The sequence below is a fragment of the Zingiber officinale genome, chromosome 11B (genome assembly GCF_018446385.1).
Source record: "Zingiber officinale cultivar Zhangliang chromosome 11B, Zo_v1.1, whole genome shotgun sequence".
Classification (NCBI taxonomy): Eukaryota; Viridiplantae; Streptophyta; class Magnoliopsida; order Zingiberales; family Zingiberaceae; genus Zingiber; species Zingiber officinale.
In genome coordinates, this window is record NC_056007.1 from 85,395,230 (window position 1) to 85,422,517 (window position 27,288).

General features: G+C 36.0%; 4 protein-coding genes across 4 annotated transcripts; 1 reads left to right on the forward strand and 3 right to left on the reverse strand.

Moving 5' to 3' along the window:
- Positions 1-6,185: 6,185 nt before the first annotated feature.
- LOC122034126 (disease resistance protein RGA2-like) lies at positions 6,186-8,111 on the reverse strand. The gene has a single exon (XM_042593252.1). It carries the CDS (start codon positions 8,109-8,111, stop codon positions 6,186-6,188), a length of 1,926 nt encoding a protein of 641 aa, XP_042449186.1.
- On the reverse strand, positions 7,980-10,041 carry LOC122033374 (disease resistance protein RGA2-like). Its single transcript, XM_042592381.1, has one exon. The coding sequence runs from the start codon at positions 9,896-9,898 to the stop codon at positions 8,153-8,155; it is 1,746 nt and encodes a 581-aa protein (XP_042448315.1). The 5' UTR covers positions 9,899-10,041; the 3' UTR covers positions 7,980-8,152.
- A 7,320-nt stretch (positions 10,042-17,361) lies between these two features.
- LOC122034127 lies at positions 17,362-19,433 on the reverse strand. The gene is made up of 2 exons (XM_042593253.1): positions 19,401-19,433; positions 17,362-17,922 (listed from the first exon to the last, which is right to left on the reverse strand). Exons 1-2 carry the CDS (start codon positions 19,431-19,433, stop codon positions 17,362-17,364), a joined length of 594 nt encoding a protein of 197 aa, XP_042449187.1.
- Positions 19,434-19,835: 402 nt separating this feature from the next.
- LOC122034128 (putative nuclease HARBI1) lies at positions 19,836-20,765 on the forward strand. Its single transcript, XM_042593254.1, has one exon. It carries the CDS (start codon positions 19,836-19,838, stop codon positions 20,763-20,765), a length of 930 nt encoding a protein of 309 aa, XP_042449188.1.
- Positions 20,766-27,288: the final 6,523 nt, after the last annotated feature.

Here is a 27,288-nt window from a genome sequence, read left to right on the forward strand (position 1 = left end):
CGCATGAGTTCATTACATCCTGCTACATAAATGTGTTCAATATTTGATAGATTCTGCGACAGCAACCCTTCTTCTAAGCTTATCAAATTGTTGCATTTACTGATTCGTAAGTTTAAGAGAGATGATGTCGTTTGATTGCCTCCACTTTCATTTATTTCTAGTTCCCATAGGCTTGGCAGCTCTGTTAACCCAACTTCTTCTAGTGTTAAATATGTAAGTGAAGGAGGGAGAGGAGGTAACCACTCGAGCTTAGGGCATCCATAGATAACAAGTCTTTGTAAGCTTGGAAATAGATCGCTGTCATCAATCCAACACCACCCTTCACATGCCGGCATGTCACTGATCACGAGATTTTCCAAACTAAGAAAACACTTGGATATAGCTTCAGTGCTAAAGAACTCATGGCCTATCTGTTTCACTGTTGATATATTTGCAATGTTAAGAAGCTTAAGACATGGAAGTCGTCCAAGATTACTAGGAAGCTCCTCGAGTGCCTCCAAGTCACGCAATACTAGTGTCTCTACCCTTGGAAGTAGTACTTTTTCTGTAGCACCGGAGAAAGCAAAATCAATATGTTTTAACATAGACATCATTCTTATGCGAAGAGACTTGAGACATGGAAGTGAACGAAGATCAGGGAGCTCCTCTAGAACTGGCAAGTCCATCAGCTCTAGCACTTCTAGCGCAGGGAACAGATCATTTTATGTGGCATGAACTGATGCAAAACCAATGTGTTTCAACGACGGCATTGCTACCATGCAAAGAACCCTGAGATATGGTTTTGCTACAGATAGCAAAATCTAGAATAATCATCTATGAAGCTAATAAAATATATGTGTTCATTCCAAGATGCCTTAGGGAATGGTCCACAAATATCCGTATGTATTAACTCCAAAACATCACTACAACGGCTAACCCCCTTATTCTTTTTGTTAGTGGTCTTCCCCTTGAGACACTCTATGCAAACATCAAAGTCTGACATATCAAGAGAATCGAGAATTTCATGTGACATTAACCTTTCTAGACGTTATTTGGATATATGTCCTAAACGCCTATGCCACAACATGGAAGAATTCTCATTAGTCAATTTACGTTTCGTATCTATACTATGCATTATCACATTGTCGACTGTAGGAGTAAAGGTGTTCAATTTATAAAGCTTATCGACCAAGGAACCATTGCCAACCAACACTAAATTAAAGAAAATACTAAAAATTCCATTTCTAATTGAACAAGAATAACCTGATTTGTCCAAACAAGAAATTGAAATTAAATTCCGTCGAAAAGACGGTACAATAAATGTATTTTCTAAATCCAGAAAGACATTGGTTCCTAAACAAAGCCTAAAAACATCAATCGACTCGACTTTAGCCTTCTTTCCATTTCCTGTATAGATGTATCTTTCACCATCAAGCGGAAGTCGACTCCTGAGACAACCCTGCATAGTGACACTCATGTGAGTAGTAGCACCGGTATCTATCCACCAAGTGTCAATGGGTACAATAGCTAGATTGACTTCCGAACTAACAAAGTTGAGAAGTTTACCTTTCTTTACACGCCAGTTAGCGTACTTGAGGCAGTCTTTCTTCATATGACCTTTCTTCTTGCAAAAGAAACAAGTGGATATTCCTTATTCTGCTTCTTGTGCTCCTTATGGTCATTGCTTCCAGAATTTACAGTTTGTTTTCCTTTTCCTTTGTTATTGATCTTCTTTCGTTTCTTGCTCGTACTTTGAGAACCAGATGCTAAGTGAGCACTCTTAGATGTCTCAATCTTTAGTCTCCCCTCCTCTTGCACGCATTGAGCAATAAGCTTATTTAATGTCCACTTTTCCTTTTGAGTATTATATGATATCTTAAAAGGAGTGAACCGTGCAGGCAGAGACATCAAGACGGAATGCACTAACATACCCTCAGACATATCGAGTTTTAGTGCTTTTAGACTTGTCGCTATATTGGACATCTCCATAATGTACTCCCTTATGTTTCCTTTACCATTATACTGCATGGTTACCAACTTCGTAAAAAGTGTGGTAGTCTCGACCTTTTCATTTGAGGTGAATCGATCTACTAATTGGTTTAGGAAACTCTTAGCATCTTCTTCCTCCGTTATTGAGCCCTTTATTGGTGCCGGTATGGAAAGCTTCATGATACTCAGACACATGCGATTTGATTTCTCCCACAGCTGAAATTCAACTCTTTGCTCTATAGTGCTAGCACTGGTCAGAGGTGCGGGACGATCATTCCTTAATGCATAGTCTAACTCCATGCAGCCTAAGACTACGGTTACGTATTCTTTCCATTCAGGAAAATTTGAACCAGTTAGTGTTGGGATGTTATTAATGCTGACAGTTACAGATTGCACTGAAATTAAAGAGAGAAATTTATTTAAGCTCACGATTTTACTAAAGCCAAGAACATATTAAGTAATATAAAATTATGCAAATAAAGTAAAATTTTAAATGCATATAAATGAGCTCTTTATGAGATACCAAGTACAACATAATGTGCCTTCCTTTGGGCCGACACATTATTCGTTAGCGATACTCTCTAATATAACTCAAACTTTAATTGACCACACAATGTGTCTTCCTTTGGCCGACCCATTGTGCGCATAATATGATACTTTATATGAGTTATATTTTGGTCCATAGCTTACAACAACCTTAATCGGTCACATAATATGTCTTCCTTTAGGCCGACATATTGTGTGTATGATCTGAACAAAATAATATTTTGTTCTATAGTTATAAGCTATCTTATGCATATATCTGGCATAAAAGTAACCTTCCTTTGAGCCGATTACTTTTAGCATAGATATACGTCTACCTACACAGAATGCACTAAACCTATATAAGGTGTCTTCCTTTGGGTCGACATATTAGTTCAACTTAGTAGCACGTTATGTAGATAGACCCAAAAAAATACTAGAAACTTAATTCGAACAGAAATTATTTAATCAGCCTTAACAATATAAAATTAGACTTATTAATCGATTGATATCTTATGATAATCGATTGGTATGATCCAATCGATTATCCCAATCGATTCGAAAGTCTACTATATGCGACTATATGACTATGTATAGAACTTTCCCTTATGAAATTAAAATTTCCTTCAAGTTCTATAATTTAATAGTATTAATTAATACTATTTAATTTCTTAATTATTTAACTTCTATAATTAAATAATTATTTTTTCTCTCTTTTCTGTTTCAACGAAACATTATTTTTTTTCATTTTTTTTCGTTTTTTTGAACAGTACATAAAAAAACTTTTAATATCATACAACAAAAATAATATATATATTCTCTTCATACTGTTTCGAATTGAAACAGTAATATATATATTTTTTAATGAAACAGTGTTCCATATTGAAACAGTCATTAAAAAAACTTAATTAATTAAAAAAAATCTCAACCAATTAAAATCAAATTTAATCGATTAAAATTAACACAGTCACGAGTTTAAGACGGGAAATCATTTAAGAAAAATTCTTAATCAATTTCTATCAATTCTGTTCGATGTTTTAGACTTGGTAATATATTGGTCGACCAAATCAATCTATTAAACCATTACTACATGGAAGATCAAGTCTTTTTCTAGATTTTCTATACAAAAGATTTCGACGATTAAATAATTGTATTATACTAGGAAAACTTAATCTAGCATACAAACAATAAATCAACGAAAAATTCAAACTTTATAGCCAATGAAAACGATGAAACAAAAACTTGGCTCTGATACCAATTGATGGTTCTTCATAAAACCTAAGCTGCATAAATTCTAGACAATCAAAGTAAGAATTCGAATAGGAAAAACAAGAACATATGAGCATGGATCTTCGTTTCATCGAGAACACAACATAAGGAAATAAATACTGTAATTACAAAGAACCTGAATGCAACGGAATTGTCATGGTTCTTCGTGCAGAGCTCGTCGATCGGAAGAAGAAGGAGGAGAAGATTGCCCTTCCGAAGGAGTTAGGGTTGACGGCGACGGATTCTCTTCGTCAATGGGGAACGAAGAGACGTCTCAAGATTACCCTAATCCTCTGGGGACCAACCCATTATATAGTGCACATTTATTATCAGCCCATTGATGATAATATATGTGAGACTATAAATCCATATATATTAAACATCTATTATCAGCAAATAGATGATAATAGATGCGGGACTATAAGTTCTACACATATAAGATTCACATCAAATTATCCGAAACCCACTAGACATAAGTTAGATCACTTTAAAGGGTTCGGATGATATTCACGTGTGCAACTTACAAATAAGCTCACCAAATAGGGATAATTTTATCCAACACTTCAAGCATAGGAAGCAAGGCATTTTTTGTGGCACTAGATGCTTCAAAATCAATGTGTTTCAATGACTTTATTCCTGTCATCCGAACAACCCTGAGGCCCGGAAATCGTCCAAGAATGAGCAATTCTTCTAATGCATTCACGTCCCTCAGCTCTAGCTCTTCAAGAATAGAAAATAATTTGCTCTCTCTAGAACCACATACCTTAAAACATGGTTGCAAGAACCACATTCCCTCTACGTGGAAGACCTTGAGGTGCAACAGCAATGCAGTGCACAAAATATATTTCCAACTCTCACAATAACTCAATTCAAGTCTTTCCTAGTTGGACAACTCCTTTTTCATGTAAAATTCAAGTGTTAGGATTATGGAATCTTCGCTTCAAGTTTCCGCTGCAACATCAACTTTGAAGAAGCGAATAAAACTATTCACCCCTCTCTAACTTATGCGTGTCTTAACAATATAAACCACTCAAAATCTAGAAAAATGAATATGGATAAACCTAAAAGAACCTTACACTACAACAAAATTGTTTAAAGATAATGGTTAAAAACGATTGTCAAAGATCCAAAAAAAATCATTATAAATTGACGTATTGAGAAAGATATGAGCACTCAAAGACAACGGTTAAAAATCGTTGTCTCTTCATCTGAAACACGACGTGTTTTCACTGTTATGTTTCTAGTTGAACTACTCTATTGCTAGACATCAGAGTCTATGGTTCATTAAATGCTTAAAGTACCAAAAGAACACATCATGTTCGTTAATCAGAGTCTACTTGTAGTAGTTTGATGAGAAAAGGATGTCACATTTACAACAAAAGGTATCTTCATGCATCATTATCTATTCTCAATGACTTGGAGCAAACGAATTCGTTCGTGAACCAGCCATTCCATTTCCTGTTTGTCATTTACTGCAACCACTAGCTGACAGGCTGACTACTGATCTTATAAACATCGGGCACATGCAAGTGGATATACATATATAGATATGCGCATTCATGGATGTACTTAGAAAATAACCACATTGAATGGAAAAACAGGTCACAAATCATCGGGACATACCTTCTCTCAAAGTTACTATCTGCTAGGTAAAGTACCTGCAAGGACCTCCTTTGTGATTCTTAATTCAGTTTAGCATGCTTTCCTGTGATTAAAAAAGGACCCATTTCTAGAGACAAATCAATCAGGAACACCGCAAATGCAATAATCACTTGTAGAAATGCAGCATGAGTTCCATGCTGATAGACTGATTAAGTAGCAGAAGTAAATAACATAACCAAATTACAGTAGTTAGGAGCACTCTAACAAGATCACAAAACGGGATCAAGAATGGTAGCAGAATTCCTAATCTTTTTCTTGTAATCGCCCGTCACAGTTATTCTTACTGTCCGATTACTTGAATGGAAAAGATGAGGAAAAGGAGGGATAGGATCACAAAATTACACAGGGAGTTCCATCATTTATGCTCAACGGACAAACAAAAGTTAGTGACATTTTGATATGCAGTAAACTCAAATAGAAACAAGCTTCTTTTTTCGACTTTACCTGCTTGGTTTTGTAACGGATTTGCCGAAACTTGTCGGGGCGGGTCGATCGGATGACACGAACAATCGATGGTGGATGGCGGTACAAGCCTCCATAGCTCAGACACATACTAGTAGTCTCCTAAGCAAATTCAAAGAAGATCAATCGACGGTAGCTGGCGATACACCCACCACCTGATCCCGCTACAAGAACCGCTCCGATTGTTTCTTCCTCCATAGATCCGACACGTACCTGTAATCTCCTAACCTTGTCTGAACCACGAAAATTTGTGTGACATTGAAGATGGACGGTGAGGATCGGTTGGAGGAAGACGTAAAAAGTCAGAAGGTCGAGCGGTAGGGGTGGCCAAGCCACAATCTGTTGAGATCGCCACAGTCGTTCAATATGAAAACTTTGAATGAGGGAGGAAGGAGGGCGGCTTCCTCTTCTTGTGTCAGGCTAAGCTTGGGACAAGCTTTTATCTGCAATTCCTTGAGCGAAGTGAAGTTTTCAAATCTCTTGAGAGGCATCCGCATGAGTTCATTACATCCTTCTACATGAATGGCTTCAATATCTGAAAGATTCTGTGACAGCAACCCTTCTTCTAAGCTTGCCAAATTGTTGCATTCACTGATTCGTAAGTATGAGAGAGATGATGTCGTTTGATTGTATCCGCTTCCATTTGTTTCTAGTTCCCGTAGGCTTGGCAGCTCTGTTGACCCAACTTTTTCTAGTGTTAAATGTGTAAGCGAAGGAGGGAGAGGAGGTAACCTCTCGAGCTTAGGGCATTCAGTGATAAAAAGTCTTTGTAAGCTTGGAAATAGCTCGCTACCGTCAATCCAACACCACCCTTCACATGCCGACATGCCGCCGATCCAGAGTCTTTCCAAGCTAAGAAAACACTTGGATATAGCTTCAGTGCTAAAGAACCCATGACCTATCTGTTTCACTGCTGATATCTTCAGAATGTTAAGAACCTTAAGACATGGAACTCGTCCAAGATTATTAGGAAGCTCCTCGAGTGCCTCCAGGTCACGCAGTACTAGCGTCTCTACCCTTGGAAGTAGTATATTTTTTGTAGCACCGTAGAAAGAAAAATCAATATGTTTTAACATAGACATCCCACACATGCATAGAGACTTGAGACATGGAAGTGAACCAAGATCAGGGAGCTTCTCTAAAACTGGCAAGTCCATCAGTTCCAGCACTTCTAGCACAGGGAACGGATCATTTTCTGTGGCATGAACTGATGCAAACCCAATGTGTTTCAACAACCGCATTTCTTTCATGCGAAGAAACTTGAGACGAGGAAAATGTCTTAGAAAGGAGAACTCTTCCAACGCATGCATGTGCATCAACTCCAACTCTTCTAGCATAGGAAACAAGGAATTTTCTATGCCACAAGATGCTGCAAAATCAATGTGTTTCAATAACTTTATTTTTGTCATTCGAACGACTCTCAGACAAGGAAATTGTCCAAGATTGAGAAATTCTTCCGATGCATTCATGTTCGTCAGCTGTAGCTCTTCTAGCATAGGAAATAATTTGCTCTCTCTAGAACCACATACCTCAAAACATGATTTCGAGAACCACATGCTGCTCTCTATGTGGAAGACCTTGAGGTGCGGCAGCAATGCAGTGCAGGAAATATCTTTCCAACTCTCACAGTTACTCAACTCAAGTCTTTCCAAGTTGGATAATTCCTCCTTTTTCATCCAGCTGGGTGATCTGGCACCACAATACCTTCTGATCTTTAATCGTTTTAGCGACTCATGTGGTTGGAGTCCTTCAAGTACGTTTTCCATGACAACTAACTTGTTATCATCCAACTTGGGATCAAATCCCCATTCCAACTCTAGAGCATCAAGGTACTCTTTGTTCTTCATTTGAGCCTTTTCAGCCTCTTCTTTACTTTCAACATTCTCCAGATTAGTAACTTTGAGTTTCCCATGAAGCTGCTTCAAACCACTTAGCTCTGTGATCTTGAATCCAACTTCCTTTCGTACTTGGAATTCAGACAATTTTTGAAGAGAGGTTAGCCCCCTTATCATTTTTATCTTTACAACTATTTTATTTTCAACATCAAGATTCCTCAAGTTAATCAGCTGACTTATATCTTCTGGAAGAGAGATTAGTGACTTGCTATGTGCTTTCAGTGTTTGCAAATTGTAGAGTTTACACAGTGATTCAGGCAATTTTCGTATGAAATTGTAAGAAATGTCCAGGTACCGGAGATGCACCAATTCACCAACACTAATAGGCAGCATCCGCAAGCGACAACGAGACAAAACCAATACACGAATGCTTCTTAATTTTTGATAAAGCCAATGGGTGGTGACTTTAAATGTAGGCATCTAAAGAATAGAGAATGTAATTTCTTGAATCTAGACCTCAAATATTTTGTCTGTACGAACCCTGTTTCAAGTGCTAGATGACGGAGGGTGGTTGATATCTTATTCGACTTGCCATCATTCGTCCTACTTATTTCGTCCACAGAAACCGACTGTGTTAGATCATGTATGAGATCATGCATCACATAATAATGCCCCAACCATGACGTTTCTTGTTGAAACAAAGACATGTTGACCAACTCATGAAAATACTTACTTGCTACATCTTCCATCCTCTGATTTCCTTGAGCTACAACGAACCCTTCGGCCATCCACATTCTTGTTAATTCAATTTCTGAAAACTTGTAATCCTTTTGAAAGAGGGAACAGAAGGCAAAACACCGCTTGAGAGGTGCACTAAGATATTGATAGCTCAGTTGTAGGACTGGAATAATATCATTTTTATTCTGTTGCAATTCCCATACCTCGCTCTTCATTATACTTCTCCAGTAGTGTGGGTTCATGTTGGATCCTAACAAGTTTCCCACTGTTTTTGCTGCTAGTGGCAAGCCCTTCAACTTTGAAGCTATAATTCTCCCGATTTCCTCAAGTTCTGGGTACTCCTCAGGTTTGGAAGGACCAAATGCACATTTCTTGAACAGCTCCCAAAATGATATTTTATCTAAATCGCCAAGAACAATCGCCTCCACTGTACCAATTTTGTCAGCAATGCTCTTGCTCCGAGTTGTCACTATGACCTTGCTTCCTGCAGCAGCATCCTCGAATGGTGCACACAACTTTCTCCACTCCTCCTCGTCTTCATTCCATACATCGTCGAGGACTAACATAATCATCTTAGACGCAACATTCTCTTTCAAAATGTTTTGGAGAACATCTAACTTCATTTGCGAAGAATGTTCAGTCTTGGTTACAGACTCGATGATCTCCTTGGTGAGTCTTTGCACATTAAAATTCTCGGACACACAAATCCAAATCTTGAGGCCGAAATGGTTCTGAATCTCTTTATCCTTGTAAACAAGCTGAGCTAGAGTAGTCTTCCCAACACCTCCTATTCCGACAAGAGGTATGACCGAGAAGCTACTGCCCTTGTCACTTGCTGATGCTGACTCGTCTGTTGATCTTAGTAATAGCTCTATTATTCTCTTTTGCTCTTCCTCTCTGCCCAGCACTTTGCTGATCAAGAAAGAGCTTGTTTCTCGTGTGGCCGACGCCAAATCAGATTGATACTGCCCATCAGATGCATCCGCTTGTAATAATTGGCACATTTCCTTCATGTCAGCATAAATACAATCCAACTTTTTCTGGATCTTGTTCAGTCTTTTGACAGAATCACTGAACAATTTAGCTTTGGCGTTCCTAATAGCTCTAGAAATGCGGTTACCCGCCATGTGACTTGCCTCTTCTTCAATCTTTTGCTTCATGCCATGGAACGTCAGGTCATCGAGGAAGTCTTCGGCGTCGTAAGCGGCATCTTGGAGTTGCTTCATCATCTCGACTAACCTTGCGTCCCTGTTCCATCTCATCCCTGCCTTGTCGACGATCGTGTGGATGTTAAGCAGAGATCTTTGTAGCTTCTGCAAGTCATCGTCCTGAAGGCCGTGCAGCTTTCCTCTCAGCGACGATGTGGACACCCTGTCGACAAGCATCCTGATGACAGGCTTGGCTAGCCATCCTCCGACTGCTAGCGCTGCTGCACCCTCCATTGGATATATTTTAGAACAGAGCCTTATTTCACGAAACCGATCCCCAATTCACAAGAGAGAAGGGATTGTAGCTGTGTGAATGAAAGAGTCCTGATTCGAATGAGCAACAAAAATAGATCTTGGCTACTCCGCTGACTTCAAAGTCCTGAATTATTGGAGACAACATGGACTCCACTCCAATAATAGAGCCTAGACGACACTTTTTCTTGGATTGAGAAATAGAGGATTTGACCTTTTTCATGAAGTGTTAAAGATGACAATATGCTCGCCTTAGAAACAATTCTTTATGCCTTGTTAGAGGTGGTTAAGAAAGAAAATTTTAAATTGCATATTCTTAATCTGTTTAGACATAAAATAATCATAAATGAAAGGTGTGGATTCTTTTTTAATATTTTAATCTATCTAAAATCAAACAAAATGAATTTATTTTTCTTCCTTTTTATCTTTGCCTATATCCCTCTTGTGACGTCGCGAGATATTGTTCACGGCTATAATAACTTTAGGATTCTCAAATACTTTTGACCAAAAGCTTTAGGTGATCCTATAGAACCTAAGGTTTCTAAATTTATCAAACACTTTTGATCAAGGCTACTTAATTGGAATCACATCAAATCGATTGAGTAGTTGACTGATAACCAATAACTATCTTAGCTAAAAAATATTTGATGACCTTGTATATGACTCAAATTCAAACAAATAAATCAACACAATATCAACAAACTTAGGAAAATATAGGAATACAATAATGTCAATTTGGCACGATTAAGCACTTTGGTAAAAAGTATTTGGTGATTTATATGACATAAAATTCAAGGAAAAGATAACATGGACAACCTCAAAGTGTGAGAGTGTCAATATAGAGTTCAGATCATTTGATCCGTAATCCCTGATTTCAAATATGTCAATTACCTTTGGATAAATACGTTTGGCCAATAATGCTAAATGATCTGAGAAGGCTTAAAATTTGAATATATATATATACAGAATTGCTATGCTGCGGACAAAACAGTGCGGACCGCTGCGGACATGCCTTCCTGATCGGTCACCAGTCCGATCAGGGAACCTCCTGATCGGTCTCTGGACCGATCAGGGAACCTCCTGATCGGTCTCTGGACCGATCAGGGAACCTCCTGATCGGTCTGTAGACCGATCAGAAAATGATCAGGAGTCCCTGATCGGTCCAGAGACCGATCAGGAGGTTCCCTGATCGGTCCAGAGATCGATCAGGAGGTTCCCTGATCAGACTGGTGACCGATCAGGAAGCATGTCCGCAGCGGTCCGCACGGCTTTGTCCGCAGCATAGCAATTCTGTATATATATATATCCTAAGAGAACTCCAAATAGTACAAAATATATATCCTAAGAGAACTCCAAATAGTACAAAGCTACTCAATCAGTACATATGTTTATACGTCTGTCAAACACTAGTCTAATAGCATCCTCAATGGAGTGTTAAATAGTTATTATAATATTCATTTAACACCTTCTTTCCATTGTGAGTAGACTTATATATAATGTGCACTCATAAGAGAGAGGAGAGAGAGTGTTTAAAGGTTTGAACATCCTCTCTCTCAATTTTTTTTTTCTTTTTTTTTAATTGTAAAATTTTTAATATTATTTTAAAAAAATAGTAAAATTATTTTTTTACAAGTAAACTTATTATTAAAACTAATAATAATAATTTAAATATTTTAAAATATATTTATTTAATATGATATAATTTTAAGATGAGTCAGTGGACGGTGGAGCTGTGTTAATATTAAAAGGGATGTGAGTGATAGAGATATATTTTTATAATAAGTATATGATAGCGGACCCCATATCTTTTGATGAGATGGTTAATATTATAATGGTAATACATTATGAATGCTTTGAGGGGGAGGGGCAAGTAACTGCAAAAGATTTTTTTTGTCCTTCCTTGTGTGGGTGCTGCCGTGCTGCAATGAATTATCATTTTTATTGCTGCAATGAAGTGATTTATCATAAACAAAATGTTATCATTCTTCTCTTTTTATCTTTTTCACCTTTTGAATCTTGGAAACAGAGGAAGGCTAGTGTGCAATTGTTGGGATCCCTCGCTGAGAAGGATCAAATATTAATTTGTATGTAGCCATAAGTGGGATAAAGATACAATCATAATAATATAGTTTATAGTAGATACAGTAGGCGGCATCTTTCCTCAGTGGACGTCAAATCCCTTGTTAAAACAGATGGAATTAAACAAACATAGTAAAGGATTATTAAGAGGAATTAGCAGTTTCTGAGTCAAGTTATAAATGGTCGGCCAATGTAAAAGTTTTCAGTCATGACGGTGATTGATTTTCAGGCCTATGCAGAGCACATAAGATCTGTTGATAAATTAATAAGTTGGGATGTTTTAATTGACTTAGTGGAAGAGAAATAATAGGATAATGATTGTAATGTGGTGTTAGTGGGTTAATGAGTTGGCATGTTTTAATTAGTAATTGAGTTAGTGGTGGAAAAGTAATAGGATAATAGTTGTAATATGGTGTTAGTGGTTAACGTTGTAGTGTTAGTGGAGTTAGTGGTTTTTTAATAAGTGTGATGTATTTGCCTATAAATAGGATATGTAATGATTAATGAATGTCTGTGAATTTTTTTTTATCCTCTCTTTGTGTTCTCCACTCGTCTATTTTTCTTATTAGTGGTATTGGAGCGATATTTCGAAGAGAGTTGTCTTCCAAAAGTTTTGCACAACCTGTCATTCCTCGATTTGATGGTCACTATGACCATTGGAGCATGCTCATAGAGAATTTCTTAAGATCCAAAGAATATTGGACGGTCGTGATTTTTGGAGTAGTAGAACTGATAGAAGGTGTTGCACTAATAGATGCGTAATTGAAAGATCTTCAAGCAAAGAATTATCTCTTCCAAGCTATTGATCGCTCAATCTTGGAAACCATTCTCTGCAAGGATACCGTCAAGATTTCTAGAATTCTATAAAAAAAAAAAGTACCAAGGTATAACAAGAGCTAAGAGGCAATAGCTTCAAACACTTCGTTCGGAGTTCAAAATGCTTCGAATAAAATTAGGAGAATCAGTTTCAGATTATTTTTTAAGAACGATGGTAATCATCAACAAAATGTAGATCCTTGGCAACAAGACAGAGGATGTTCTCATCATAAAAAAAAAAATTCGATCTATGACACCAAAATTTAGTTTTATTGTCTGTGTCATTGAAGAAGCAAATGATGTAAGTCTATTTTCAATTGATGAATTACAAAGTTCATTATTAGTTCATGAGCAGAAAATCAATAAATATGAAAAGGAGGAGCGAGCATTAAAGGTTTTCATAGAAAATCACTCTACAAATTAAATGGTAGAAGTGATAAAATTAATTTAAGAGAGATTGTTGATAAAATTAGTGTATTAGTGGGTTGATAAGTTGGCATGCTTTAATTAAGTTAGTGGAAGAGAAATAATATGATAATGGTTGTAATATGGTGTTAGTGGATTGATGAGTTGGCATGTTTTAATTAGTAATTGAGTTAATGGTGGAAAAATAATAAGATAATGGTTGTAATGCGGTGTTAGTAGTTAACGTTGTGGTGTTAGTAGAGTTAGTAGGTTTTTGAATAAGTGTGATGTAGTAGTCTATAAATAGGATATATAATGATGAATGAATGTATGTGAAAATTTATTTTTTATCCTCGTGTTCTTGACTCGTCTATTTTTCTTATCAAGATCACCTCAAAGCACAAGTAATGACATTAAAGAAGTTGGTAGAAATTAGATAAAATCCAAAATACGTTCCTATTTTCTGTTGATGGATAGAGTTCAACTGATTTTGAGAATCACAACCAGGAAGTAAATTGGCTAATGGAACGACTGAAAGTCTCATGATAATCATGCACTAGAAGAATGCACAGTAGTTAAATAACAAGTTATAGCATCAACACTCCTAACAAAGAAGAATGTCAACTAAAAACAGTGTGTACAGGAACTCACCCCCAAACAATTGGGTTGTTAGCTCTTCGAATTTGAATGGCAAGTCTAAGAATTCCCTTCCTTAGGATCCTTTTCATGCATCTTAAACTGATTATTATCGAAATAGCATGCCCAAGTTTCTTTGATCTCTAGTCAACTCATTCTCAAATCTTCTTTTTCCAATATAAACTGAGTGGTACAAGAAAAAAGTCTAACAACAATAGTTTTTCACCGTTGTCGTAGCCCCTTTAGAACTGTTGTTAAAGGTCATGTTGTTAAAAGGGGTACTCAATGACAACAGTTTAAAAATGTTGTCTTTGAAGCCGAAGACAACGGTTTTACAACAGTAAAAAACCGTTGTCTTTTTTTAGATAAAAAATAAAAAAAAATAATATAAAATTTTCTAGTATTATAAATCATTTAAAATATAAAATTTGAAAATAAAATTTAACATATAATTTTCTAACATTCAAAAATAATATTTACAACATTCTGAAGAAATTTTATAAGCATCTAACATAATGACAAGTACCGACACAAATAAAACAAAGGTAGACCAATACAACAACATGAGATTTTCTACTTAGATGTCGATGAAGAGGCAGCACTATAGCTCCCATTATTCCTTAACCTGCTAAAGTCTCCATTTTTTTAGCTTTTTGGCATTCTTCCCAGTACCATTGAGGACTCTTGCTCAAATAAATATATATATATATTACAAATTAGAAACCATAATTGTCTACCTAATAGATTGATATAAAGTCTTGCTGATATAACTTCTTAAGCTTTTGTAAATTTATTTCAACCCCTCTTTGGCTTCAACACCTGGCATGAAAAGTGTAAAACCATGAATAAGATTCTAAATTTAATAACTATAAACATCAATAAAGGGCTACTAGTTTAGAAAATCTATAACTTATCATAGATTGCTAGTCGTTCTGTGCCGATTCTTGCCAACTCTAATACCAATATGCCTAGAAAATTAGTCAAAGGACTACATAACATTATAAAGAGTACGAGAGAACATAACTATGTATTATCGAGGAAATGAAATAAAAAAAGAGAAACCTTCTCATGAACAAATAAACTAGTATGACCATGGCTCCATCTTCTACTGTGTACATTACCAACCCTAACATCAAAACCACTATCTGCAAGGATGAAATCTAGTGACTACTTAAATGAATTCATGAACTATATGTCTTCACCCTACTCACATGAGAAGACAAAAGAACAATAATCTGAAAATAACATGAACAAATGTTCAAATTTGAGAGACATCCACATCAAAAGGATTTGAGTTAATACCTGAAAAGACCATGTTGGAGGAAAACCGGAGGGTCATGTCTTTCTCCCAAAGTATTTTTCCCATGATGAACATGTTGAACGGACAAAAGATAACCATCTTTAGTCTCAACCTGCAATTTTCACTAGTCCATCAACAGTTGGAGTTGTGTTTTGGGAAACCAAAGAAAAGCTTTTTTGTATGCTAAACCATCAAGCTAGATAGTATCATCAAAAGAATCACTTAATTTTGTGCTAACTAATCATATTCATGTAAGTATAATGGAAAAACTAATAACATAGCAAGGTTTATAATGTAACTTAATAGGGGCTAAGTTACAACTTATGAAAATTGTTTGGCCTATAATAAATAATGAAGTTACAATCAGAAGAAAGGCTTATATGCCCTACAATTAGAATAATAAAAAATAGTCTGCAACAAGAAGCTATGTATAAGATAACAAGTGGATTAAGTTGCAATCATAAACAACAAATTGTCATTATTTTCATACATTACTTTATTGAAGCAGTTATTTCTTAATTGGATGCTGCATATTTTAATCTTGTTAGATGTGTTTCATTCATTATTTCTAATACATGCATAATGCCAAGACCAATGGTCATAGCTAAAGAGTTTCAAATAAATTATACGCCTATGTAATCATAAAAAATTAGAGCACATTATCATTATTGCTAAAAAAAAAGAGAAAAGCAATAATTTTCCCACACTAGAAAATGGAGGAAGTTTGCTAAAGGTTAAAGCTAGTGCCAATAATTTTCCTACACTAGAAACAAAATAATAGAACAAAGCAACTTAAAAGTGCAAGTACATACAATAGAAGCAGCATTCACTAGTTACTACAATAACAATAAAACAAACAAAATAGAGAAAAATCCAAACATTTGTAACTTTTGCTCTGCTCTGTTTTTTGATGTCTTTTGGATGTTAAAAGTTAATTGTGTTATACAGGTTCTTGATCATTAAAATCAATCTACTGTTCACCATCCACATTGATCGAACAAGGTAATAAAGCAAAGCTATTGCAGAGAAGATGGAAGCTCTTGATGAGAACAGAGCAGATGTATTCGCAAAGACGGAGGACGATGTAGGTGGCAATGCCACCGATGAGGTCGTATGTAATTGAGCAGGTGAGGGGCATCAAAATGATGGTGATGAAGGCGGAGATGGCTTCCCTCATGTTCTCCCATTCCACCTCTACTACCATCTTAATCATCAGCACGCCCCCAACACCAGCGGCGACCCCATTGCCCAAGCCGGAATCGATGCCAGAAGTGGCATCAAGAAGAACAACAGCACGAAGTTGCCCGCCACCATCAGGGCCATCATCCCTATCCTTCCCCCTTCCTTTATCCTCTTCGATGAGTGATTTCAGTGTTCCCAACTACGAGCCCTGCAACAAACTATGATGGAAGGGCCCATGCTGGATCGGAAGGTCACCATGGCCAGGATACGCTTCTCTTCCTCCCCTATTGCTACTCCAGGTTGAGCAACGAACGACCGCTGCAAGAAGCCCGCCTCGCGAGCAGCCCACCTAACGAGCGTGAAGACGAAGGCAGTGAATATTTTGGCAATGAAGAGAGGAAGTGGGGAAGAGGAATGGTTTGGCGATGGAGACAAAGGCGCTCGTTAAAGTTTGGGCCTGAACGGGTTTTAGGTTTTAGGTCTAAGAGCAATTCTAACCGGTGCCCTTTTACACCATTATGGTGTAAAAGGGACATCATATTTTCTCCAACTGGTGCCCTAAAACTTGCACTAAAATGGTGCAAGTACGGATTTTATTATTATAATATATTATATTCTTAAATTTATATTTTAAATATTCTTAAATATTATAAATTGATATTATTTAATTTAATTTATTATGTAAATTTTATATATTATAAATTTATATTAGTTATTAACTTAAATAATTAATATTTAAAATATTTGTTAGATTATCAATATATTAAAATTTATAATATTGATAATTTCATAACAAACACACAATTAAACATTTAAAATTCCAAAATACATAACACATAGTCTATCATACAATTTAAAGATGCCACAAACACTAAAATAAACATACATTTAAATAACTACAATAACATTGCAATACTAAACAAATTAATGTTTAATATTCTGGCAAATTACCTCCTAATAAACCACCGAAGTAATCATAAAATTTACCGGAATCATTCAAAGGATCTTGAGATCCTTGTTCTTCTTCTTAAGACGAATTGATCCTAGATCCTTCTCCTTGATGTGGAGTTGATTGAGATTTTTGGTTTTCAGTCCTCTTTTGCATAATTCTTACTTGTTCACCACGAATAAATTCACGCATTATCGAATCAGCAATGATATTCAAATCTTTGAATAAAATTTTATTCTCTTCCTTGAACATAGTAACATTGGTACTTCGATCCAACGCCGCAACAAGTTCGTCATTATGTGAAACTATTTTACTGAATTGTTGTTCATTCTTTCTCTTCAGTTTTGCTTTCTTCACCCCAATAGGTCGTTTAGTTGAAGTACCACCACTGTCTGAATCAGTGATGTTAAGATTAAACGAAGAGACATGTGGAGATGAAGGTGAATAAACATCTTTCTCGAGATTATATGATTGAGAATAATCAGCTTGAGCAGTTTGTCGTTGCACTCTTGTAGATGCAGCTTTGACGTTGTCACTGTTGAATTTCTCAATACCTTGAAGAATGCTCCACACATGTCCAAATTTGAAGCCCTTTGAGTAATTAGGGTCTTGTACTAATAACATTTGAGCACGATTCATCTGTAAGAAAATAATACAATTATGAAACAAAATTAATAACTAAATTAGATATTGAAAACAACTTGGATAGTTTACAAAAGAAATAATGAAAACAACTTACAATATCTTCCTCTGATGCTCCACTTGGATTCAATTCTTCGATTTATCGTATGCAACCCTTCAATTTGGAAACAACAGCAATCATAGTATTCATTCTTTTTTGTAATGATCTTCTCGGTCGCTTTGAATTTTTAAAATTTGGATCTTGATTATACTCTATCTCAACTCTTGCCCAAAATTGATCCTTTTTTTGGTTGATTCCTATGATTGGATTTTGAGAAATATGAAGATAAACATGACATAAATGTTTATCTTCTTCAACTGAGTAGGATGATGAACGAGAATTTGAACTCATTTTTTTCAAGAGTAAAGGTGCATTGTGATGGCCATGTCTAGTATGTCATTATATAGGAAAAAATTATGTGCATTGTATAAGATTTATGTGCATTGTGATGTTCCGTTACCTGTAAAAATAATAGTGTTGTGTGTGCATTATAATGTCCCATCTTCTGAAATAATTATAATAGTGTGTGCATTGTGATGTCCCGTCGCCTGCAAAAATAATAATGTTGTGTGTGCATTGTGATGTCCCATCTCTTAAAAAAAATAATAGTGTTGTGTATTCATTGTAATGTCTCATCTTCTAAAATAATTATAATAGTGTGTGCATTGTGATGTCCCGTCATCTGCAAAAATAATAGTATTGTGTGTTCATTGTAATGTCCCATCTCTCTTGAAATAATTATCATGGTGTGTGCATTGTGATGTCCCGTCGCCTGCAAAAATAATAATGTTGTGTGTGCATTGTGATGCTCCATCTTCTGAAATAATTATAATAGTATGTGTATTGTAATGTCCCGTCATCTGCAAAAATAATAGTGTTGTGTGTTCATTGTAATGTCCCATCTCCTGAAATAATTATCATGGTGTGTGCATTGTGATGTCCCGTCGTCTGAAAAAATAATAATGTTGTGTGTGTATTGTGATGTCCCATCTTCTAAAAAAAATAATAGTGTTGTGTGTTCATTGTAATGTCTCATCTTCTGAAATAATTATAATAGTGTGTGCATTGTGATGTCCCGTCATCTGCAAAAATAATAGTGTTGTGTGTTCATTGTAATGTCTCATCTCTCTTGAAATAATTATCATGGTGTGTGCATTGTGATGTCCCGTCGCCTGCAAAAATAATAATGTTGTGTGTGCATTGTGATGTCCCATCTCCTGAAATAATAATAATGATGTGTGCATTGCGATGTCCCTTCATCTACAAAAATAATAATGTTGTGTGTGCATTCTGATATCCCATCTCTTAAAAAAATAATAGTGTTGTGTGTTCATTGTAATGCCCCATCTTCTGAAATAATTATAATAGTGTGTGAATTGTGATGTCCCATCACCTGCAAAAATAATAGTGTTGTGCATACATTATAAATACATACCATAACTGAAAACAATTCAATCACATTCTTCATCTCAAAAAATGAGTGCTAGATATGAAGGTACATCAAATTTGTCATCCTCAAGCTCTGAAGATGATGATATATTTGAATCACACAGAAGGCTTATCACTCAAGCGATCTACCGAAACAATCAGGTCATTTTGAAACATCTGAGTGAAGAAAGCAACAAAGGCAAACATCAAGGATCTATTCCTGGTCACATAGTGATCAATCGTAATAGAGAAGCTGCTGATCGTAATCTATTCAATGATTACTTTGCCGAAAATCCTACATATAATGCTGCAATGTTTCGAAGAAGATTCTGGATGGGAAGAAATTTATTTATGCGTATTTTTAACGAGGTTAGAAATCATGATGATTATTGTGCCGAAAAGAGACGGAGTTGGAAAACTTGGTTTGTCAGGTTTACAAAAAATGGCAGCTGCATTTCGAATATTGGCATATGGTGTACCGGCAGACGCTACTGATGACTACATCAAAATAGGAGAATCAACTGTCATAGAAAGTGTGAAAAGATTTTGTCGTGCTGTTGTTGAAGTATTTGGAGGACAATACCTGCGATCACCCAATGCTAATGATGTTGCTAGACTTCTTCATATTGGTGAGCAGCGTGGTTTTCCTGGTATGTTGGGTAGTCTAGATTGCATGCATTGGAGGTGGAAAAATTGCCCAACAGCATCGGCTGGGCAATATTCTGGTCGTAGTGGAAAGCCAATAATTATTCTAGAAGTTGTAGCTGATTATGATCTTTGGATATGGCATGCATATTTCGGTTTTCCTGGATCTAACAATGACATTAATGTTTTGGAGTCTTCTCATCTTTTTTCTAACCTTGCTCAAGGTATTGCTCCCCCTGCTCGTTATGTCATTCAAGGAAAAGAGTATAACATGGGTTACTATTTAGCTGATGGTATATACCCAAAATGGTTTACACTTGTTCAAACAATTCAAGATCCAAGCAGTACAAAGAATAAGTTGTTTGCAATGAAACAAGAGGCATGTAGAAAAGATGTTGAGCGAGCATTTGGTGTGCTCCAATCACGCTTTGCAATTGTTGCAGGACCTTCACGTTTTTGGCAGAAAAATATTTTGCATGATATAATGACTTCATGTATTATTATGCATAATATGATAATTGAAGATAAGCGCAATACGAATACCTCAATTGTTGATCAAGGTGAAGTCTCGTCGACTGCAGATGTTGATACAGCAGTAGATGACAATATCCGATTTCAAGAGTTTCTTGCTAGATATGAAGGAATCAAAAATAAAAATGCTCACTTTGCCCTTAGAAATGTATTAATTGTGCATTTGTGGGAACAATTTGGTAATTCTGATAATTAAGGTTCATAATGATGTATTATTAATGAAGTGTTATTTGTATTATTAATAAAGTGTTATTTGTTTTGTGAAAATATTTAAAAAATATTATCTAAATTGTTTATGATTGTGTAATATCTTTAAATATTAAATATTAGTATGTTTATTAAATTATTTCTAACAAAATTACAAAATACTAATTTTAATTTTCTTGTAACTAAAAACATAATATCATAAAAATTAGTTATCATGTACAATAATTTTTTTAATTTTAATAGTAATTATTATCGTAATAAAAATATTTAACAAATTAATATGTATGTTGATAATAAATTATAAGATGGGAAAAAGGAATATTCTAAAGAATATTTCTTTTAGTGTAGGAAATGGTGTGCATTGGTTGGAGTTGGAAAAATTTTTGGTGCTCAAATGACACCAAATTGATGTTGAAAGAGCACCAAAATAGATTTTATGGTTGGAGATGGTCTAAGGAATAAAACTTAAGAAAAACAAATATAGAAAAAGAAATAAAATAAGTATAAAAATATTTCAAAGACAAACCAAAACCATTGTCGTAAGTTATAGTGTATGATTTAAAAATTCATAAATTTTTAATAATATTAAATTTATTAAGTAAAATAAATTAAATTTATTAAGTTTAAGTTTGCATGTTGTTAAAAGAATACGTATGTGAGAAAATAATAATAATTTTTTCAAGATAACGTCATTGTCTTAAATTTCAAAATATGCACATAGATAATAATTTAATAAAACTATTATTATTACTATGTAAGTAACGTTAATAGACAACGATTGACTAAAGTCGTTGTCGTAGACCCAAAAAAATAAGCTCATAGACACAGTTTTAAAAAATTATTGTCTTTAACATACATAAGACAACGGTTATTTAAAAATTGTTGTCATTTTTATAAAAAAAACTGCCAACAACAATGGTTTTCAATAAAGCTGTTGTTAAATTGAAAACGACAACAATTTTTTAAAAATCGTTGTCTATTGAGTGTTGTTAAATCCCAAATTTCTTGTAGTGACGTGCGTGCTCGGTGTGCACCAAAACGACCACTATAATTTGCATGCCATGGCATTCCTGCTTCAACTGCATGCCATTGTCTTGCAGGCTAATTGGCATCCTCATCATTACTCTCTGTCATGCCTCGCGACTGACACAGTGTTACTTTCAAACCCAAAATTCAAAAATAACCAGCCTCATTAGTATTGTAATTGCCAAAGAAAATCAGTCTTTTTATTCTCAAAATAAACGGTACACTGTTTTCACCATTCGAACAAATTAAATTATATTCACTTAAATTTTGAGTTCATTATTTTAGTAGAATTCTAATCAGTAATTGGAGTCGATTCACCATCCCCATAACTCAACTTACTCTCGATCATCGATCTCATTCGTGGTTCCAATTTCGTCTCTAACTGAAACGGATTGTAAGAGGTGAGTGATTTGGAAGTCACTCAATAAGTGGGGGATAAAGCACAAATACTATAGTTCTTGAAAAGTGGTAGTTTTTTCAAAGGTAAAATAACTAAAAATCTCAACACAGATGTCAGTGTAGACACTAAAATTAAATCATGTTCCTCATGTCTTAAACTGATATCAACCCTATAAAATTACCCCTCCTTGAGGAGAGGTCGGTAATAAGTAGTAATTCAGTAATCACTAGTATTCAGAATACGTATTCCCATCATTTAGTTCATGATCAATTTAGTACCTAAAATCTTATAATGATAGTAATCAGTAATAATCCAACAATTGGTAATAATAGTAGTGAAATAAAATAATTTTCAGAAAATAAAACTATCACTTTCGGAACTCATAATTTGCATAATAAATCCATTTACCGCACTCCTTAAATATTGATATGACGGTGACTTCTCCTTCCTTACCAAAATAATTTTACCGAGAATTTGTCTTGAGGATTTTCTTTCGATAGGTATATGAGTATTTATATGGGTGAAGTTTTGATCTCCTACTAACCCTTTATCTCCATATGCCCATGATCTCACTAACTCCCTTATCTCCACATCCCATGATTACCTCCATTGCTACCTTTATTTGGGAGTTACAACTCCTCTTATTTAACCGATCTTCATACTCTCCATATCATCCGTGTTAAGTTATTAAAGCTGATTTTTATTGGAAATAATTATTATTAACTGTCAATTAGGTAGCATATATTATTATGCTCTCTTTCCATAAAGTGGACTTAGTTTTTCAAGGGAGACTTGTTCTCTTTTTATGCTTCATGGGTGTAATTCAAGATTGGGGTTTTTAGAGTTTTTCATATTAGTAAAATTCCTCTGCTTGCTGTACGTTACTCTGTTATGTTCTCTGTTTCTTGATTGTTTCCTTCACAAGTTTGGTTCTAGATCTTGGGTCAGCAGGAACTAATTGTTGTACAGCTATTTTTGTTTCACATGGTATTAGAGCCACAAGGGTCATAGCGATTGGTAATTTCGTGTGTTAACAACCCTTGGTGAAGGATTCAGCCGGTGCCACAAATGGATCTGAGTGGTCGTGCTGGTTGGCTTGGTATTGAGTTGCTTAACCAGTCAAATTACAAGGTTTGGAGGAGTTGTACGGAGTCATATCTTGTTGGACAAGATCTGTGGGATATTGTAAATGGAAACAATAACACATGTCCAGAAGCCACGGCTGATAACTCGAACAATCTCAAGAAATGGAAGCAGTTAAATGCAAAGGCTGAGTTTGTCTTGAAGAGATTCATCATAGCTAGCATGTTTGATCATATAGTAACATGCAAATCTGCTCATGAGATATAGCAGACATTTGATAAGTTGTTCAATAAGAAGGATGAGGCTCGGTTGCAACACTTGGAAAATGATTTGGCAAAAGCTACTCAAGGTAATCTATCTATGTCAGAGTACTTCTTGAAAGTTAAGAATCTTTGTTCGGAGATTTCCTTGTTAAATCCAGAGGAAGCTATCTCAGAAGCTCGAATTCAGAGAAATATTGTTCGTGGACTAAGACCAGAATACATTCCATTCGTAACATCAGTCCAAGGTTGGGCTCAACAACCATCCTTAGAGGAACTAGAGAGCCTATCATCATCCCAAGAATCCTTGGCCAAGAAAATGGCTGAAGTCTCTTTGAAGGAATCAGAAGGAGCTGCTCTTGTAACGACGAAGAAGGATTATAGGGGGTGGAAAATAACAAGGATTCGATTTTTGACATTGAAAAAGATTATTCTCTAAATCAATCTGGTAGGAAAAGCATCCAGTGTTATCGATGTGGAAAAATTTGTCATATAAAGAAGAATTGTCGAGTAAAGCTAAAGGAAGGTAATGTGGCTGGTACTAAACTGATTGATGATGAAGAAGATTGGCGAAAATGCATGCTTTATGGCTGAAAATAAGACTATCGATGCTATGAACTCAATCAATTTTGACAAGGATTGGATTGTTGACTCAGGCTGTGGGAATCATCTCACTGGGAATGACACAAAATTCTCTAACCTTAAACATTATAGCGGTCGTCAAGCTATTGTTATAGCTGATAATACAGTCCATCAAGTGAAGAATCAAGGCATGGTGATCATAAATGGAAAGCACCAAGACCCGATAATGCTTGACAATGTGTACCATGTTCCACGCATGCGTAAGAATATGTTTTCAGTGGCAAATGTTGTTGATGCTGGACATTTCGTGCTATTCAGACCCCATGATATGAAGTTTCTCCGGGATATCAAGGAGTTGAAAGCTGATATGGTTCACACCGACAGGAGAGTAAATGATTATTTGTTTTGTCTACTTTAAATTTGTATGTGGAAAAGATGAGTAGCAATGATAATCCCGCTATTTGGCATGCTAGACTTGGGCATGTCAACATGGAGAAGTTAAAAGGCTATGGTGAAGATGGAATTAGTTGATGGGCTGCCTCAATTAAATAACTTCAGCGAAGGTCATATATGTGAAGGATGTTAGTATGGGAGGGCACATCTACTTCCTTTCGAAAGATCAATATCAAAGTGTGAGGGTCCTCTTCAACTCGTTCACAGTGATCCAACAAAGACTCCTTCCTTTTTTGGTTATTCTTACATGCTAATCTTTATTGATGACTTTATGAGATTTACTTGGGTCTATTTTGTCAAGCGAAAGTCTGAAGTCATGAATAGTTGAAGCTGAACTTGGTACCAAGATAAAACGGTTAAGGACAGATAACGGAGGAGAGTTCACTTCAAACGAGTTCTCATCTTTTTGCTGTGAAAATGGCATCAAAAGAGAGCTTTCTTGTGCTGACACTCCTCAGCAAAATGGAGTGACTGAGCGAAAGATTCGACATCTCACTGAGACTTGCAAGAGCTGGTTGCATGCAAAGAATTTTCCCAAGGCCTTTTGGGAAGAAGGAATGATGTGTGCAGCAAATGTTATCAACAGATTACCTCAGTCTCCAACAAACAAGAAGTCTCCTTACGAGCTCATGTTTGGGAAGAAGCCAAATGTCAAGCATATGAGGGTGTTTGGTTCCATTTGCTATGTCCATGTACCAGAATCTAAAAGGAGTAAATTAGATGCAAAGACAAGGAAATACATCTTTGTTGGATATGATGAAAGGAAAAAGGGCTGGAAGTGCTTGGATCCTACAAGTCATCGATTTGTAGTTTCAAGAGATGTCGTATTTGATGAAGTTTCATGGTATTATGGAGCTGCACCTGTATATGGAGATTCTAAAAGTTTCGAGAATAAATCAATAAATCTTCCCTGTCCGATAAACGATATCTCTAATTCTTCTTCATCATCCAGGGAGGGACAAAAAGGAAGAGAGGTCTTGAATCAGCCTCAATCTCATCATCAGCAAGAAGAACTTAGAGAGGAGCACAGTGAAAGGGGGAGTTCAAATCAATCTCAAGCACAACAAGAAGAAGAAATTATTGATGTTGAAAATTCTCATAGACCCCGGAGGAACATCACCAAACCAACTCGCTATAGAGATGAGAACTTTATTAGTACCTATTCTTGATTCTTCGCAAGCCCTGTTGATGATGATGAGCCATCGTGCTATAAAGAAGACAAAGAAATTGAAGAGTGGAAGTGTGCTATGGATGAAGAAATGGATACTCTCAAAAAGAATCAAACTTGGATGTTGGTTCCAAAGCTTGAAAATGTGGCACCTATATCATGTAAATGGGCATTTCGAGTTAAAAGAAAGGTCGATGGCAGTATTGACTCGTTCAAAGCAAGGCTAGTTGCTAGGGGTTTCTCTCAGAAATATGGAGAGGACTATGACGTAACTTTTAGTCCAGTGGCTAAAATGATTTCTGTTTGAGTTATATTAGCCATGACAGCCTCTTATAACTGGAAGTTGTGGCAGCTCGATGTGAGGAATGCCTTTTTGTATGAAGAGCTCGATCGAGACATCTATATGAAGCAACCACCCGGGTATGTTTCCAGCGATCATCCCAATTATGTTTGCAAGCTTAAGAAGACTCTTTACGGTTTAAAGCAAGCTCCAAGGGCTTGGTATGGGAAAATTTCTCAATATCTCAATTTCTGTGGGTACAAAGTGTTGGGGTTGCAAGGTTGCAAACATAGTCCCATATTGAAAACACATAGGAAATATCATGGGTGTATAAGAGAAAAGATATCTCTATTGGCATGAGGCCTTTTGGGGAGAGCCCAAGAGCAAAACCATGAGGGCTTAGGCCCAAAGTGGACAATATCATGTCATTGTGGAGATATCTAAATTCTTTTCGATCCTACAATTGGTATCAGAACCCGAACTGCCAGAAGGTTTAACCGCGGACTGTGCACAAGAGCTATGGTCTGATTGAGCCATGTGAGTACAATATTGATCTCGAACAAAAAAAGTGGGGGCTCCTATATTCGGATCAAGAGGACCAGACACCAGGCAGGAAGTCCTAGTTGTGGTTAGGCAAGGAAGTCTTAGTAGGTCAAGTGGACCGAGGGGCAGGAAGACCTGGTGGGTCGAGGATCAGACATGGGAAGCTTGTGGTCCTTTGTTTGAGGGAGGGATTGTTGGGGTTGCAAGGTTGCAAACATAGTCCCATATTGAAAACACATGGGAAAGATCATGTCTTTATAAGAGAAAAGACATCTCCATTGGCATGAGACCTTTTGGGGAGAGCCCAAGAGCAAAACCATGAGGTCTTAGGCCCAAAGTGGACAATATCATGTCATTGTGGAGATATCTAAATTCTTTTCGATCCTACAAGAAGCTTCTAACTCAGATTCTAGCTTGTTTGTTAAATGTAAAGGAGACTTGCATGTGGTTGTTTTTTTATATGTAGATGGCATGGTAATAACTAGAAACAATGAAAGAGAGATTGAGAAGCTACAAGATGAACTCTTTGTTCGCTTTGACATGAAAAGTTTGGGAGAACTTCGTCACTTTCTTGGCCTAGAAGTGGAAAATAGAGAAGATGGTATTTTTGTGTCTCAAAAAGGTTATGCCATGAAATTGGTTGAGAGGTTTGGTCAGAAGAAAAGTAAAACTAGAATGACCCCGCTTGATTTGGACACAAAACTCAGACGTGAAGAA